The sequence below is a fragment of the Hypanus sabinus genome, chromosome 7, assembly GCF_030144855.1.
Source record: "Hypanus sabinus isolate sHypSab1 chromosome 7, sHypSab1.hap1, whole genome shotgun sequence".
NCBI lineage: Eukaryota > Metazoa > Chordata > Chondrichthyes > Myliobatiformes > Dasyatidae > Hypanus > Hypanus sabinus.
In genome coordinates this window covers 50,277,242-50,296,803 of record NC_082712.1, presented here as the reverse complement: position 1 = coordinate 50,296,803, position 19,562 = coordinate 50,277,242, and the positions used below count along the sequence as shown (strand labels likewise).

The window sequence follows — 19,562 nt, the reverse complement described above, 5'->3', positions numbered from 1 at the left end:
TAAGAAAGAGAAACATGCCTCTCATTGGATGGTGCATATTCCAAAGCCCCCGTTATTTCCAGTCATAACCCAAACAGTGCTGCTACAGAGAAGCCATTACATTAGCAGTGAAACGTTACAGAGAGGCCATTACATTAGTAGTGAGACCTTACAGAGCATTACACAAGGCAAATGAGATTAGCTCAGGAGGGCAGATTGGTCAGCAGTGACAGGTTGGGTCAAAGAGGTCATTTATTAAACCCCTGCTGTTTAAGTTCAGTCCTCCTGTCAGAAGAGATGGGACTTTCTGCATTCAAGATGCTTTGAAATTAATCTTTGTTCTGTATCTTTGTACTTGGCCTTGTATTATAGGTAGGAGGGAGGCAAAAGTTGTTATCAAGGCAATAGCTGTATTCAGCTGGACAATCCAGGTTTCAATCAAACCCTCATGTCCAAAGGTTGACTGGGAAGAATGATTGCAGCCTTTGGGCCAATTGGGAAGATTTGGGATTATCACCAATGTAGTTATGAGGAGCAGCAGTAGGATGTTGTACAGTTGTCTTTCCAAGGAAGTTCATGAGACAGTCACATTGGATCATTTGGAATTGAAGTGGTTCTCTTGATTCTCAACATCAAATAATATCCACCAAATTGATGAGGATTGGAAAGTTGCTTCATTTTCAGGTTTAAACTTATTGTTCATATCTTAGTCCCTATGTGAGTACATACAATAGAAAAGTGGAAATTAATATAAGGTTACACACCTGTGTAGTCCAATCATGGGTAGTAAGAATATCATCAAATGACTTAATAATCTATTATTTTTAAAGTGGTTAGTAATAAAATATGAATACACACACAGTACATAAAATGTTTGAAGGTTGATTCCTGATGTCTCAAATAGAATGGTCAAGGAACTCAATGCATCTGGCAGCATTTGTGGAGTGAAATGGACACTCAGCATTTTGGGTCGAGACCCTTCATCTTGACAGCTGAGTTCCTCTAACACTTTGCTTATTGCTCCAGATTCCAGCATGTGCCGTCTCTTGTGCCTCTGTTCCTGATGTGTATCAGGTTCAAAGGTTTCTGTGATAATCAACTGTATAAAAGATTTACCACAGCAGGTTAAAGCACTTACTTGTTACACTTGAAGGTGTATTAAACAAAAATAACAACAGTATAACTTTATTAGGACATGTCATAAATGGAGAATATTGTTATGTACATATTATGGTAATCCATTTTGTTATTTACCTTCATATCACAATAAGGCAATACCTTCTCTGAAGTAATGAATAAATTGTGCTAATGTTGTTTCAGTTTTAAATTTCAATGAAACTCCATCCCTGATTCGACACTTTAACAATATTGAGAAGCCAAATGTCAACATGTTAGCTTAGGTCCCATTTCTTGAATCGCTTTGCTGGCATGTTAGATATGAAGTACAATTCTGGCGATTGACTTGCTTGAGATTTCTCTTTCAATAATACTGACAAGCTTTTGCCTAATGCATCAATAGTTTATTTTAAGCTGTCAGCTTGTGGTCTTATGGAATATGCAGTTGGCCCAGTTGAAGTATATATTTTTCCTTCTAAATTAGTATGCAATATCAACTTCACACATTGAATCACTAGGGAAATGATTTAAATGTACTTGGTTGCCACAATCCAGTTTATTTTTGGCAGGTATGTTTGGGACCATCCAAATTTGCCTCTTCTTTAACTTCACATTTTGGAAGAGCTTTCTATTTTAACAGCATAAAAGCCTATTGACCTCAATGCCTACCACTACGCCATCCAATGACCATGTTGGTGGTGAAAAGGGCAATTTCCATCAGCATGAAGTAAGAGAGGTGAGGTTTAAACCTTAACTTTAGAGCAAGGCAGTTAGTACAATGCGAAAATCTTCAGCTGACCATGGTTGTGATAAAGAGTACTGTTGGCCCTAGTCTTGAATGAAAATAGCTACCTATTTTTCAGCAACAAGTAATTAAATGAGATAGGCCAGCTTCAAAAAGACTGAGAATAAATTTGTAAAAGAACCATAAATCTGCAAACAGAATGCTACATTTGGAGGACACACAAATCTGAGGATTAAATCAACCTCTGAATTGGAAACAGGAATAGACCACTGACCTCTCTGTGCCTGCTGTCACCTGTGACTGATCTGATTGTAAGCATGTGACCATCTAGTCCATCTCACATTTGACCACTTGGTTATCGATGTCTACTTTAAAAATAAATACTTTGTTGCAACATTAATTAAACTTTATTCAGAGATAATAGTTTTAAAATTTCTTGAAGTTCAAAGGAAAAATTAACTCACTTTTCAGTTTTCACAAGAGAATGGAATCTGTTAAAACCTTGCATCGTCTGTGGCACGCTGCTTTACTTTAGTGCAGCAGTTGCTGTTTTAGTGTGAGTGACACACCCCATAACATATACCATATTGTCCATGTTTTTACCCCATAACATATACCACATTGTCCACATCATTAACCCATAACATATACATTGTCCACATTGTTACCCCATAGCAATTCCACATTGTTACCCCATAGCAATACCACATTGTTTACGTTGTTAACTCACTAGCATATACATGGTCCACATTGTTACCCCATAACATACGCAACATTATCATTTGCTGATATTTTTGCAACAGAGGCTCTGAACAAAAAAATCAAAGCAGTGCATAAAAACACCAATTGATTTGATGAATTAATGCCACTCTAAACCTGGCAATGATACATACTATATCACATCTGCAGAATGACTACATTTTACTCTAAATCTACATTGTCCTTTCAACCTTAACCTTTTAGGAATTCCTTTGTATCAAATTATTCAAGGAATTTCATTTTAATCTTAAATCTGACTGTTTTAAAGAGCAAATCAGCCCAGTCAATAATATCTTTCCATTAATATATCCTGAACATGTATAATTCTAAAGAGGAAAGAAGTATTGTTTGTGAACACAATTACTTAATCTTTATTCCATATTCAGGATTTAAAATATTTAAGTCATTGATTGTGACTTCTATGCTTGAAGTAGCCATTTTTGTTTCCAGCTTATATATCATTAATCAGCATTACCATGTGTGGCTTACCAATATGCTCATAGCAATATATTCAAACAATGTTACCACCAGTTTTTTATTCCAAATGCATCATCAAAGTAATAAGAATGAGCACAGTATGCAATATTATTGTTGATGGCAAATCTAGCATCAGAACACATGGACCTTTATTTCATTTCTGATTTGCACAGCACAAATGTGATTGTTCCTAGTAGTTCCAGATTGTTCACTCCTCTTATTGGTAAATAATTGAACTAATTAAATTCATGAGTTTTATGGTGAAACAAGGATGAAATCTCTCCTTAGAGAAAAGCTATCAGGTTACCTGTGAAGTCAGTCTTTATTTTACTGCTGTTGAAACAGGATCTCACGTTTTGAATGTTTGTGTGGTTTTGGTGTGATAAAACGGCTCATTCTTCACAATTGTAAAAAATAGTTTTATTTGAAATCATAACATGATCAACTAAAGATATTTTTACTACAAGCACCTCATTTAAATATTTTGTTATACCCTGAAAGTAGTTTTGAAGCAAAAGTTCATAGTTTGATACACACTTTAAATCTTTATTCTGTATCTTCTCTTTCTATCAATCTTGATTTGTCTCAGTGGGAAACTGATGACTCTGCTGAACATGTGAGTAAATCGTAATTGGACAACTCCAAACATCTCGTTTGTTCTTAACTCCTCTGTTTTCACACAGTGTTTATTTCCGATTATTTTTATGCAAATTCCTTTTGTTAATGTGCTGCACTGCATGCACTAACTGGTCTCTGAAATGTGGAAAGTTTTTTGTACTAACTTGTGCATTTATTTTGAGTAAACACTTTGCATGGATTGCAACACAACTTGTTGAGTTTGGAAAAGCGCGTCTCAGAATAGTTGCCCTGTGTATTTGAATTAATTAGAATTAAATTACTTCACTGTTATATGTTGGAACATGCATGTTCTCACACACACACACACACACACACACACACACACACACCATTTATCCTCTGCTTCCCAGTTTAAGGAAGAATTATACTTGTCTGATCAGTGGTTATAGCAGTGCTGTGGATTACATTGTTTGAAATCTGGCAAAACTATTCCTTTTAAAGTATGGTTCTGCAAAGATTGCATTTAGAATTCTTTCAAATGCATCAGATCTTCATGACAACAGAACTCCCACTGTAAAAAAATTGCTGGCTATGTAAAATACGCAACAGCATTCAGAGAGTCTGGGCATCTGAGGATTGTGACTGCATCATGAATGATCACCAGCAAACATACTGACCTTCCTAAATTTTTGCTTGCACTAGGGAATATGTATCATGTAACTTCAATAATCTTACCACATCTCACAGAATTAAGCAATACCTGAAAACACAAGATTGAAATCTATTCATGTGTAGAATTTCTCATTGTCCATTCATATTATACTTTTTAAAAACTCTCTTGCCCTTCACTCCTAATGGTTATCTCACTCAAAGACCTGGTTTTATTAACCACTCAGTCAGTGTGGGGGAATATAGTTTTAACATTGTTTTCAGAATATTTCAGATCACCTTTTGTTAATCTAGTTCTCAAACTCCTCAAGGTGTAATTGGTCAGCAGATACATGTTGCTGATAGAAACATAGAAAATAGGTGCAGGAGTAGGCCATTCGGCCCTTTGAGCCTGCACCGCCATTCCGTATGATCATGGCTGATCATCCAACTCAGAACCCTGTACCTGCTTTCTCTCCATACCCCCTGATCCCTTTAGCCACAAGGGCCATATCTAACTTTCTCTTAAATATCGCCAATGAACTGGCTTCAACTGTTTCCTCTGGCAGAGAATTCCACAGATGCACCACTCTCTGTGTGAAGAAGTTTTTCCTCATCTCGGTCCTAAAAGGCTTCCCCTTTATCCTTAAACTGTGACCCCTCGTTCTGGACTTCCCCAACATCGGAAACAATCTCCCTGCATCTAGCCTGTCCAATCCCTTTAGAATTTTTTACGTTTCAATAAGATTCCCCCTCAATCTTCTAAATTCCAGTGAGTATAAGCCTAGTTGATCCAGTCTTTCTTCATATGAAAGTCCTGCCATCCCAGGAATCAATCTGGTGAATCTTCTCTGTACTCCCTCTATGGCAAGAATGTCTTTCCTCAGATTAGGGGACCAAAACTGCACACAATATTCCAGGTGCGGTCTCACCAAGGCCTTGTACAACTGCAGTAGAACCTCCCTGCTCCTGTACTCCCTGCTGATGTTGTGGAATGATCACTGTTTAATGATGTGCACCTAATTATAGTCAGAAAGTGCTACGAGTTCAATGCCTGAAGGGAATCTGGTGGAAAATACCAAGTGACCTTAATAGAAATGGGGAGATTTTTTAAAAAATTTAAGCAGCCATATAACAATCAGATAAGTTCATGTGGAAGTTGAAAGATTGACTTCTGCTAGATTGGAGTTGAGCCCTTCTCAAATCTACTCTGACTACACTGTTGATAGTCCCTGATTCTTACCCAGATGCTTCTGATTGATTTTTCTTGAGATTCCCCTAATTGGTTCCTCCATGATTTCTCTGATCTATTCTTCCCTAGATCCCCTGATCAAACCCTCCCCAGATCCCACTGATTGATCACTCCCAATAACTTATGCCAGGATCAGCCCCATTGCCGAAACCCTCCCTTGTGATTTCGGCCTTCTCAACCGATTCTGCAGAAGAATCATCACTGCCCAGACTGCCCAAAGCTCCAGGTCATGCTTGCTGCTCTTCTCCCAAACCCGGACAACAATGACAAATATAAGCTCACATTCCACTTTGACATGAGGTACACTGCAAAAGTGATATATTCTGCCCATATTACTTATTCCTTTAAAGAATAGAACTGAACGAAAGAGAACTGATTTCACATCTACACGAAGACTACTTTTTAACCCTCAGTAACAGTTCTTACATCAAGTGCATATTTACTGAATGAACCTTGTTACTGAGCATTTGAAATACACAGGAGATAAAGTAAATGAAAGAAGTGTTTTAATTATTTTCAATATCTGTTAATCTAAAGGTTTATATATATTGAACATCAACACACTTTGCAATTTATTTTATTCCATCATTATTAAGTGACTGATGGCTTTAAACTCGAGAGATTCTAATTGGCTTTTATTTTTCCACCTTTTCTGTTTGCAGGAGATGATTATTTCTGGGCTTTTGCCTGAAACTACCTACTCTATCACCGTGACAGCCTACACTACAAAAGGAGATGGAGCTCGGAGTAGGGCTAGGCTGGTATCAACCATGGGTGCAGGTGAGTAATTTTTAGAGACAATTATTTGGGTACAAGCTTTTGATCCATCAAAACACCAAGGGGAGTTCATCTGAAATTCTGGAGACGCAAAAGACTATAGATGCTGGAAACTAGAGGGGAAAAAACAGAATGCTGAAGGAATTCAGCTGGTCAGGAAGTATCTATAGAGAGAAATTTCCCAGGATAGAAATGTCAAATACTAGAAGCCATAGATTTAAGGCGAATGTGGGAAAGCTTAAAGGGGTAAGAAAGGCATTTTTTTTAGGTGCCCGGAACAGACATCTGGGATAACACAGGAACCGCGGAGGTTTTCAGTTAGACACATGAGTATAAAGGGAATGGAGGGTACACATCATGTGCAGACAGATGAGGTGGTTTTAATTTTGCATCAGAAATGTTGTGGGCCGAAGGGCCTGTTCCTGTACTGTTCTGTGTATGTTCTTAGTGAAATTAGCTATCATATGTCATTCAGCATACCATATATTTCATTATCTATCTAATCAGAGCCCGGGAACATCAACAAGGTGTCAAATTGAAAACCTTTCACACAGGAGGCAGTGCAAATAACTTTGGCTGTAGTAATATAAAATGAGTGATCACAAATTGACAGCTAATTTGCATTAATCTCCCTTTTCATTTCCATCGACTTCAATTAAATACATTCTGGAGAGATGTGTGAGGTGAGATTGATATCCCATTGCCTGCATCACCATGTTAAGCAAAGGTCAGAATTACTCCCAATGATTCTGTAGACATTTAGCAATTATTTTAAAACACTCTCTGTGCTGGATGAATGACATATTTGAAGGCTAGGAAAATGGTGAGCGGGGGAGAGGGAGAATATTTACATCTTAGAAAACGTTGTGTTAATCAGAGTCAAAATCCGGTTTAATATCCATGACGCATCACATGAAATCTGTTTTGCAGCAGCAGTACAGTACAATACATTAAAAAACTAAAATTGACAAAGAATATATATCTGTAGTGCAAAAAGAAAAATAAAAAATTAAAAGCAAAATTAAAATATAAGCAAGGAACAGCAATAGCTTGTATTTTCTTAAAATTGGATACAACTTGCAAAATTGCCAGCAAAGTGCCCATTTACAGTGTTGTTATCTGAAATGTTTACGTGGACAATTGATCCAGTTAGAGTGGGTCATAGAAAATAAAGAAAACTGCAGATGCTGGAGTATGAAATGCAAACAGAAACACAGCAAGAACTCAGCCGGTTGGGGAACATTTGTGGCAAGAGAAGCCAGAGAATGTTTTGTGTCAGGCATCCTTCTCAAGAACCAAAGGATTTACATTTTTCAAGGCAGAGCAGGGGAGAGGACTGCCTAGAATTTCCCTAGCACATAGCTCTCTATTTTTCTAAGCTCCATGTACCGATCTAAGAGGCTCTTAAACAACCCTATTGTACCCGCTTCCACCACATCGGCCAGCAGCGCATTCTACTCACCCATCCTTCTGTGTGGAAAACTTACCCCTGACATCCCCTCTGTACCTATTTCCAAGCACCTTAAAACTGTGCCCCCTCATGTTACTCCATTTCAGCCCTGGGAAAAAACCACTGGCTATCCACACAATCAATGCCCCTCAGTGAGGTGCAAGGCAAAGGACCAAATTGAGAAAGATTAGGATGAATCATGGGAGAAGGATGTTGCGTATCTCAGAGCCTATCTTCGAGAGGTTATGACATTCCAGTACCCATAAATCAAGCTCACTAACAGCAGGAAAAGATGAAATTCCTCCAGAAATACAGACTTTTCCTCAGATTGTTATCTATAGCAGAGGTTAGAGTTCATTTTCAGCATTTGATTGGCTCCAATGCCATTCTCAGTCAAGCATTCTTGCACAGGTATCTTCCTTGCACCAGAGGCTGGGACTGAGCCAGCTTCTCTTACCACGGCTCTACTAGTTGTTTCACAGTGCCACCCAGTTCTTTAAACACTCTTCACACATCGTTTAATTAATAATTTAAGCAGAAAATACACTTCAGTAAAGTAAAACATTTTAAGAAATTTAAGAGGCTACTAGGCAGGTATATAGAAGAATTTAAGGTGGGGGGGTTATGTGGGAGGCACTGTTTAAGAGTCGGCACAACATTGTGGGCCCAAGGGCCTGTACTGTGCTGTTCTATGTTCCATGTTCTGAAACAAGGTCCATACACATTCAGCATCACTGGTATGTAAAGGTGACAGGCTTATCTTGTTCCACAAAACATAGATTAGGTTTTTAGGGAGGTAAATCAGCTGTTTCATCTCAAAGACACCATCAGATACCTAGTGGTTGAAATTGAGAAGCCCACAGTCCTGAATCAAGCCCAAGTTCATTTCCAACGTCATCAACACTTTCAGCAAGCCGTGAGATTACATCAAACACAAAGAACCTGAGGCTTAGTTTTACAATCCCCAAGCTCAAATCAGAAAATAAATCACTTAATTGCTTTTTTAACTCCTAAGCAGATTGCTTCTTTAACCATGTGTCAGGTGGAGCTGATTGTAATATTTATAATTTAACAGATCATGTAGTTCCAGAAGCCATAAAATTGGTCACTTGAAATTAGAAGTGCCTACAAAATACCTTCACTGCAAGGTCCTGTAAAGTCTTATACCCATTGAGCTAGTGTGTTATAAGATCAAGGACTGCACACTCAGAACACTTAAATAAGTCATTAGTCAAGGTCTTTGGGATTTGTTGAGTGTATATTGTTCCTAAACTGTAATACATCTTTGCCTAAGTACATAAGCTTTGACAAAAGTTGGTTTGATTCACTCAACCAATGGGAGAACTTAGAGACGTAGAACACGACAGCACAGAAACAGCCCTTCAGCCCAGCTAGTCTGTGACAAACTATTTATCTGCCTCGTCCCATCAATCTGCAGCAGGACAATAGCCCTCCATGCCCCTCCCATCCAAGTACTTACCCAAATTCCACTTAAATGTTAAAATCAAATCCTTATCTTCCAGCTGCTCTGGCATCTTGTTCCACTTTCTCACCATCCTCTGAGTGAAGAGGGCAAAGGGTCTTCAGGAGAAGATATGGTTTAAGGATATTGGTGCTGGAGAATTTATAGCAACATGGTGCATTATCATTACCATCGCATAGAAACATAGAAAACCTACACCACAATACAGGCCCTTTGGCTCACAATGGTGTGCCCAACATGTATTTACTTAGAAATTACATAAGGTTACTCATAACCCTCTAATTTTCTAAGTTCCACTCACCACTCTCTGTGTAAAAAAACTTACCCCTGTCATCTCCTCTGTACCTACTTCCAAGCACCTTAAAACTGTGCCCTCTTATGTTAGCCACTACAGCCCTGGGAAAAAGCCTCTGACTATCGACACGATCAATGCCTCTCGTCATTTTATACACCTCTATCAAATCACCTCTCATCCTCCGCTGCTCCAAGGAGAAAAGGCCGATTTCACTCAACCTATTCTCATAAGGCATGCTCCCCAATCCAGGCAACATCCCTGTAAATCTCCTCTGCACCCTCTGCGGAACCTCTCCTGTCCCCATTGATGATGCAAAGATCATAGCCAGAGACTCAGCAATCTCCTCCATCACCTCCCACAGTAGCCTCGGGTACATTTCTTCTGGTCCCTGTGACTTATTCAACTTGATGCTTTCCAAAAGCTCCAGCATATACTTTTTCTTAATGTCTATATGCTCAACCTTTTCAACCACTGTAAGTTATCCCTACAATTACCAAGATCCCAAGATCCTTTCCCGTAGTAAATACAGAAGCAAATGAAATATCTTTGCTATCTCCGCCGGTTCCATATACACTTTTCTGCTGTCATACTTGATTGGTCCTATTCTCTCACGTCTTATCCTCTTGCTCTTCACATACTCGTAGAATGCCTTGGGGTTTTCCTTAATCCTGCTTGTCAAGGCCTTCTCATGGCCTCTTCTGGCTCTCCTATTTTCATTCTTAAGCTCCTTGCTGCTAGCTTTATAATCTTCTAGATCTCTGTCATTACCTAGTTTTTTAAGCTTTTCGTAAGCTTTTCATCTTGACTAGATTTTCAACAGCCTTTGTACACCACAGTTCCTGTACCCTAACATACTTTGCCTGTCTCATTGGAATGTACCTAAGTAGAATGCCACACAAATATCCCTTGAACATTTGCCACATTTCTGCCATGCATTTCCCTGAGAACATTTATTCCCAATTTATGCTTCCAGGTTCCTGCCTGATGGTTTCATATTTCCCCTTACTCCAATTAAATGTTTTCCTAACTTGTCTGTTGCTATCCCTCTCCAATGCTATGGGAAAGGAGATAGAATTGTGATCACTATCTCCAAATGCTCTCCCACTGAGAGACCTGACACATGACCAGGTTCATTTCCCAATACCAGATCAAGTACAGCCTCTCCTCTTGTACTAACCTTCCTGACCGCACCTAACAAACTCCACCCCATCTAAACCCCTTGCTCTAAGGAGATGCCAGTCAATATTTGGGGAATTAAAATCTCCCACAACGACAATCCTGTTATTATTCATTTCATTTCATTTTTCAATCTTTTTATTGATTTTCAGTAAAAAAAATATACAAATCAGAGGAGGTTTAGCAAACAGATAATACAAAAGACATATAAACAGCAGTAAAGAAAAGTATATTTTGACAAATTCAGATAGATATAATATTACACTGTTATAAATACAATATAATCAAAAAACCACAACTCCTCTTAACAAATTGTAAAAAAGAAAAGATTGGAGAGTTTTATTTAATAAATGGAAAAAAAAAACTAAATTGGAACAAAAAAAAGAAAAGAAAGATTGGGCAGTCCATTTGAGGATAAAATTACAAGAAAAAGAAAGAGAGAAAACATCCTTCCAGTCACCTCCGAACCTTCACAGATAAGGATATTCCCTAAAGAGAATAAAGAAAAATAAACTTAATTAAATCATATGAAAATATTGAATAAAGGGTCGCCAGACTTGCTCAAAATTGAAAGATGTATCAAACGTCCAGCTTCTAATTTTCTCCAAGCTTAAACATGACACATTTTTGAAGAGCCAATAAAAAACAGGAGACGGATTAAAATCTTTCCAGTATAACAGGATAGCTCTCCCAGCCAGTAAAGTTGAAAAGGCTATCACATGCTGAGCGGAAGCAGATACTCTACCTACTTCCTCTGGAATAATCCCAAAAATTGCCGTCAGTGAATTGGGTTGCACATCCACATCTATAACTTTAGATAGTATCCTAAACATATCCCTCCAAAAATTGTTTAAGCTTACACAGGACCAAAACATATGTGTTAGAGTAGCCACCTCTGCGTTACATCTGTCACAAATAGGGCTTATATTAGGAAGATTTTGCGCCAATTTATCTTTGGACATATGGGCCCTGTGTACTATCTTAAACTGAATTAAGGAATGGCGTGCAGAGACAGATGAATTATTAACTAGATAATAAACTTTACTCCATTGATCATCTGAAAGTGAATGTTGAAGTTCTATTTCCCAAGTGCGTTGAACCCTATCATTAGGTGACATGCAAGCATTCATTAACTGTTTATAAATGATAGCTATTAATTGTTTTTGAAATGGTTTAAGCTGAAAAACAGCATAAGTCAAATTTGAAGAGTAGGCCAAGGGATAATTCAGTAGAAAATCACGTTAAAAAATTCCTAACTTGTAAGTATCTAAAAAAATGTGTATTAGAAATGTCATATTTATCCATTAACTGTGAAAAAGACATTAAACAATCCTGTAAGAACAAATCTAAAAAAGTTTTTATTCCCTTAGTTTTCCATGTTAAAAAAAGCCTTATCCAGAGTTGATAGAATAAATATTGCTAGAGAGTAAAAAATTATTTAATTCAAAAAATCTATGAAACTGAAACCAGATTTTTAAAGTATGTTTAACGATAGGGTTGAGAGCTTGTCTACCTATTCTGGAGAACAAGAAAGGAAGGGGAGCTCCTAATAGAGAAGCTAAAGAAAACCCCGTTACCGAATTTAACCATGGAGGGCAATCCTGGTTATCTATATCATAAATACAAAAAGTAATATAATGAATATTAATTGCCCAATAATAAAGTTGAAAGTTTGATAAGATCAGTCCTCCATCTTTTTTTGATTTTTGCAATAAAAGTTTATTCACTCTAGAGCTTTTGTTATTCCAAATGTAAGACAAAACCATAGAATCTATTTTATCACAAGATGTTTTTAGAACAAAAGAGGGAACTGCTTGAAATATATATAAAAATGACGGTAAAATAACCATTCTTATAGCATTAATTCGACCTATCAATGACATCGACATAGGCGACCATTTAGAAAGCGCTTGTAGAGTATATTCAATTAGAGGGGAGAAATTATACTTATATAGGTTTTTAAAATTTTTAGTAACTTTGATACTAAGGTAAGTGAAATTGATTTTTGCAATATTAAAAGGTATTTGATCATAATCAGAATAATTATTAATAGGAAATAATTCACTTTTATGTAAATTAAGTTTATATCCAGAGAAAGTACTAAATTCCGTAAATATAGATAGCATAAAAGGAATAGATTTTGTAGGGTTTGAAATGTAAACTAATAAATCATTAGCATATAATGAAACCTTATGTAATTTATCCCCTCTCTTATACCCTGCACAGAATTAGAATCTCTAAGTGCGATAGCAAGTGGTTCTAAAGCCAAATTAAATAATAAAGGACTAAGAGGACAACCCTGACAGGTTCCTCTATATAATCTAAAATAAGGAGACTTTTGATTACTAGTTATAACTGCAGCCACCGGGGCATGGTAAATCAATTTAATCCAGGAAATAAATCCCAGGCCAAAATTAAACCACTTCAAAACCTGAAATAAATAAGGCCATTCCACCCTATCAAAGGCTTTCACTGCATCCAGAGATACAATACATTCAGATTCTTTGACTGAGGGGGAATAAATGATATTTAATAATCTTCGAATATTAAAATGTGAGTACCTATTTGTAATAAATCCTGTGTGATCATTTGAGGTAACATTAGGTAAAATATTCTCAAGTCTATTAGCTAGAATCTTAGGGAGAATTTAAAAATCTACATTCAATGAAGAAATAGGTCTATAGGATACACATTCCAGTGGGTCTTTTCCTTTTTTAGGAATCAATGAAATTAATGCCTCATAAAACGTTTTTGGAAGGTTCCCAGAGGATATAGAATTGGTAAATGTTTGATAAAGATGTGGTATAAGCATTCCATGAAAAGTCTTGTAAAATTCTACCGTATAACCATCAGGTCCCTGAGCTTTCCCTAATTATATAGAGGATATAGCCTCGGCTGTCTCCTCTTGTTTAATAGGTGCATCTGATATATCAACATCTTGAGTCAAAATTTGAGGTATATTTAACCTTTGCAGAAGTCTATTCATAGTAAGTATTATCAGAGAATTCAGATTTATAAAGATTAGAATAGAAATCCATAAATATCTTATTAATTTCATAAGGATCTGAAGTTTCAATTCTATCTGGTCTACGAATTTTTAAAGTCTGTCTTCTGACCATCCCAGCCTTTAACTGACCCTCCAAAAGCTTAGCAGATTTTTCCCCATATATATAAAATAAACTTTTGGACTTAAAAATTTGCTGTTCAATTGGAAAGGTCAGAAGCAAATCATACTGTGATTGGCCCTTTCTTTATATAGGTCCTCAGTAGATTTAACTGAATATGCTTTTTCTATCTCTTTAATTTTATTAATAAGCACTGACAATTCCGCTTTAGTTTTCTTTCTCAAAGCTGCTGAATATGAGATTACCTGTCCCCTAAGAAAAGATTTCAATGTGTCCCATATAACCAGGTTTGACATTCCTTCAGTTGTATTAAATTCAAAAAATGTAGAAATTTTCTCCTTAATAAAACTAACAAAAGCTGGATCATGTAACAGTACGGGATTCAGTCTCCACTGTGACATTTTCAAAAAGCTATCCGAAAGCTTCAGGGTTAACTTTAAAGGCGCATGATCTGACAACGCAATAATGTCATACGCACACTCAACAATGGAGTATAACAAACGTATGTCTAAAAAAAAGTAATCAATTCGAGAATACTTATGATGAACGTGTGAGAAAAAAGAGAGATCTTTATCGTTGGGGTGTTTATATCTCCAGATATCGACCAGGCCAGATTCTAATAAAAAAGAATTAATACAGGCCGCCACTTTATTAGGAAGTGACGGATTGGTTGATGACTTGTCAATCGCCGGATTGAAACAACAATTAAAGTCGCCATCCATGATTAACTTATATTCATTCAAATTCGGTAACTCAGAAAAAAGTTTCTTAAAAAAATCAGAATTATCTACATTAGGTGCGTATACACACACCAGAGCTACCTTTTGCTTGCATAACAAACCAGTAACAATTAAGTATCTTCCAATCGAATCAATAATAGTATTAAAGTGGGGCTAAGAAAGATAGATATGCATCTTATTTTATTATCCGACAGCGAAAGGTACAAAGGCCCTTCCAAAAATTGAAAAAACCTGTCCTCATCCTGTTTCCGTATACGATTTTCATGCGCAAAAATAATATCTGCATTGTGTTTTTAATTTCTTAAAAATCTTTTTACGCTTAATGGGGTGATTCACACCATTCCAATTCCAAGATATTATATTAATTTTATTAACATCCATGTTTAAAATTGAATTTAATATTATATAAAAGAAATGTTACACAAGCACTGATTACACCAAAAGGAGTGACGTATTTGCGTGAAAAAAAGTCTATCAAAAGAACTGCCCAATCAAGAAAAAAACCTACTGTAATAGCCCCCTCCCCCTCCCAATTGAATAATTGTGTTAACTTTAAGATTTTATTCAGTAGGCTTAACTTTAAGATTTTTAATGTACTCCCATCCCTCCTGGGGAGAGTAATTTCTCTATGATTGAGAAAGATAGTAGCAAAGAGAGGGGTATAAATCTAATTTGTACATTTCACTAATGACTTCTCGGTATTTCCTTCTTTCGGCAAAGATTTCAGGAGGATAGTCTGCCGATTTAAAGATTAACTTTCACTTTTTTCTGGCTTCTCGAAGTATGGCTTCTTTAGCCATACCTTCTCTACCTACCTTCCCTCAATATTTTGAAGACCTCTTTGAGTCTACATGCTTCAGTGAAATTGAAAAGGTTTACCTAGATACCTAACTAAATTATTTGCCAAATTTCAGAAGATAATACTTGAAGTATGTTTTGAAAAAAAATTGCCAAAGCAATGCACAATCCTTTTCAAATCTTTATTCTAAATGTAAAACTTGGAGATTGTCCCCACATGTGGGAAAAGGAAGCAGTGCCGGTTAATTAATATCTGATCGTGGCTGTTTCACTACACATCTCCTGGCTTTGCAACCTCCCTCAAGGATTTCCCTTCCACAGAGCATCCTCAGTTGTTCCTTGATTTAGATGCCATTCAGCAACAAGGAGAAAAGCAAGCACCATTATTTTAAACAAACTGATGTGTCCATTCATACTAACAAAATGTTATGGAAGCTTAGCCAGCAGATCTGCAGTTACTCAGTCTTCAACATTACTAACTGACTGAAATTCCACACTTCAGATGCGAAACCCAGTCACCTAATTCCCTCACTTCCAGGCGTTATTAGATTGCTTTTTAACTGTTGGTACTAGGTGGAGCCAGTTCCTAAAGCTAAGGAGAGCACCATAACATTAGTCACTTGGAATTAGAAATGCCCCACTAAACGTAAGGTTTCAAGCTCCACTGGGCATGAATTGTACATGCGTTCATCTGGAGTCTACAGTAACTGCAAGAGCAATCAATATGTTGTTGCTGGAAATTAATGTTGGCAATTCTGATTGATGAATACCTACTATTCTTTTGATGAGTTATTTGTGTGATACAGTTGTATCAAAGATGCTTTGTAAATTATTATGTCAATACGGATTGCAATATGCTGTATGCCAGTCACGAAGTGTTGCTTCAGGAGATGTCCCACTGTTTGAGCTATTCATGAGCAGCTGTCCCATGTAATTCAGTGAGACTACAGATGGAGGTTAAAATCGAGACATTATTTTCTAAGCTGGCTACCAGCAAAAGCACATCTATTAGTATCAATGAATTGTAATTTTGTCTTAACTATTCCAAATTGTTCAGACATTTAGCTGTTCATTAAAATTATAAACCCCTCAGATAATTGATTTGTCTTAGCTTTTCAATTTTTCCAAGAGATAGTACTGTGTGAAACCAGTTTGGACTAGTTTTGGATAGTTGACACCTTAATGGCAAACTGTACATATCCACAATCCTGATGTGTCGTACAAAGAAACTGCATGATTACAAGGATTCTTATGCAATGCAACTTTTGTATGATATATGCAACTTTAACTTGCGTTGGCTAATGAATGAATTGAATTACTGTCTTGGACACAAAACTGAATAGATGCAAGTGACAACATTCAAATTTAATCTCACTTCTTGTTACAGTTCCTGGACGACCCAGACTTCTGGTTAGTCATACACAGATGAACACAGCTCTTATTCAATGGCATCGTCCGGTAGAAACCTTTGGACCAGTCCTGGGTTATCGTTTAAAATTTGGGCGCAAAGACTCTGAATTACTCACAACGCTGGAATTCACTGAGAGAGATGACCATTACACCGCTACCGATATCCACAAAGGCACTTCGTATGTCTTCAAACTTAGTGCAAAAAATAAAGTTGGCTTCGGGGAGGAGATAGTGAAAGAAATCACAATCCCAGAAGAACAACCAAGTGGATTTCCCCAGAACACGCATGCTGTCAGCTCCTCAGCCTCTACCATTGAGCTGAAATGGCAGCCTCCAGTTTTGGCAGAGCGTAATGGTTTAATCACTAAATATGTTGTGTTATACAGAGATATCAACAGCCCAAATCATCCAATAGAGTTCTCTGTGGCTTCTCCTGAGACATCTTTGAAGCTTGTCAACCTAAAACCAGACACCACTTATGATATCAAAGTACGAGCTCATACCAGTAAAGGTCCAGGTCCATATAGTCCTAGTGTTCAATTCCGGACACTTCCACTAGATCCAGGTAGGATTTGTCTATTTGTGTGCTCCTTGATGCAGGTGGGTGACAATATTTGTGAGCTGGGTCACACGATTATACATTGTATCTCAGTTCTTTCCACCATCTTGAAAGGTAAAGTTCTTGAGTCTTAATATGCTTTGGGACTTCTGTGCTGATGTAGGTGCTATCGCCTGAGACTACTTAAATCTGCATGGCCTACAAAGGTAAGTTTAGTAAATAAGGTTTGCAGAGATTCAAGGTAATGACAGGTCTTTAAAAATACAGGTTGGAAAGGTGATTAGTGCAAATAATTGATGCAATCCAGTACTCCCCTCTAAACTATTGCTCTTACTACCTTTTCAGCAGTGTTTGCAAAAAATTTTCATGTTAAAGCTGTAATGAAGACATCAGTGTTATTAACGTGGGAGATTCCTGAGAACTACAACACTGCTATTCCTTTCAAAGTGAGTATTTTGTCTCTGTAAATAAATGTTGCTTCACTACTAATGGTTGTTTGGGTGGATGGCTGTAGATCGTGTAAGCTTGTTTGTCACATCCCTTAGGAGAGAAATGACATCGTGGTTCAACTGCATCATATTTTTCTGTCTACTTAATGCAAACAGCAGTCCACATGCTAACCTGATCACAATACTGGTAGTAATATCTATTCTTCAATTTATGTTTAGCATAATAGAGCAATTAGGACTTATGACAATGGTTTAACTTCATTCCTATGCACTATCTCCATGGAAGTATTGGTTTTATTGTGCTGGTGTCTCAGAATAATAAAACATGGAAGCAGCCTTTTCAACCCAGCATGATGGCCAGCCAAGAGGCCCATCTAACCTCTTCCCATCCGGCCCATATCCATCTCAACATTTCCTGTCCAACTGATGCAATTTTATGAAAGCTTATCACTGAATCTAGGTACTAGTTGATGGAAGGACAAATACATTAGGAAAGTGAGAACTTGCAGAGAAGATTCATCAAGAGAATACTTAGGGAGAGACTGAATAGGCTGGGGTTCTTTTCCTTGGAGCAGAGAAGGCTGAGGTGATACCTAATGGAGTCTACAGAATTATGAGGGACATAGGCAGATAAAAGCAAATATTTCCCCATTGCAGTATATAAACCAGAAGGCATTGGTGTAGGAGAAAGGGTAAGAGTTTTAGAGAGGTCTAGAGAATAACTTCCCAAGAGTGGTTAGAATCTGGAATGCAGTGTCTGAGTGGATGATGGAGGCAGAAACTGGAGGTATCATTTTGTGGGCACATGAAGTGTAGAATTAGTAATAAAAAGCCTAATCATGCCCCTGTCCATGTTTCAGGAAGGAGTACATTTCAGAGGCATCTACAAGAAATGGCTCATCATTGGATTAAACGTGATGGAGAAAGAGGAACAGGGAGAAAGTCCTTAAAGGAAGCAGGCTGAGAGAGAGTATTGTCGAGGTAGTTGTGGAAGCTAGCGGCTTGTAATAGATGTTTGTGGCTTGCCTGTTACTGAGGTAGGGGCAGAGAGACCAAGAAAGGAAAATCAGAGATTGACATTGTGAAGTTGAGGGCCAGATAGAAATTGGCAGCTGAAGTGATGAAATTTTTGAGTTCCTGTGGAAGTGCAGTACATAGAACTATTGCTATCATCAACATAGTGAGAAAAGATATGAGAAGGTGGGCTTAGGTAAGACATGTATAGCTCTGGCCCATGTGAGTGACCATATCCTATACCTTTGATTTGGAGAAAGTGAGTGGAGTTAAATGGGGAAGTTGTTCATTATGAGGACAAGTTCAGCAAGATGACTGAATGTGTTGGTGCAGGCACATAATGTGGAGAAACCAAACACAGACTGAGTGAGTGCCTTGTGGAGCACTTGTATACCATCTCGAGAAGTGACCCTATGTTTTCAATTACCTGTCACTTTAATTCCCCATCTCATTTCCACCTTACTGCATTGTTACAGGGAGGTCTCACTCCAGTTTGAAGAGCAACTGCTCATGTTCCATCTGGGCTTATTGCAGCTTTTGGGACTAAATATAGATTTTTTTGACTTTAGGTAATTCACTCATTCTTTCTGCTTAGATCAGAACTGACCCTTGTATTTATCATTCTGGCTAAGTTTCCTTTTTTTGTTTGTACAGTCTGGCCTATAGCCTCACCAGTATCAGCACATTACACAGACAAAGAAGCATATTTGGTCTTGTCCCATTAATGATAT

At 37.4% G+C, this 19,562-nt stretch overlaps 1 protein-coding gene across 4 annotated transcripts in view; it reads left to right on the top strand.

Moving 5' to 3' along the window:
* The window catches only part of LOC132396773 (receptor-type tyrosine-protein phosphatase delta), a 635,525-nt gene that overhangs the window by 439,907 nt on the left and 176,056 nt on the right, over positions 1 to 19,562 (top strand). For 2 of the 4 annotated variants that reach the window (XM_059974654.1, XM_059974656.1), the window contains exons 13-15: positions 6,218 to 6,335; positions 16,787 to 17,374; positions 17,717 to 17,814. In XM_059974654.1, coding sequence (XP_059830637.1) covers positions 6,218 to 6,335; positions 16,787 to 17,374; positions 17,717 to 17,814 — 804 coding nt within the window. Of the gene's footprint in view, positions 1 to 6,217; positions 6,336 to 16,786; positions 17,375 to 17,713; positions 17,815 to 19,562 lie in introns of all 4 variants that reach the window. The other 2 variants (XM_059974652.1, XM_059974655.1) reach the window with 1 other exon arrangement.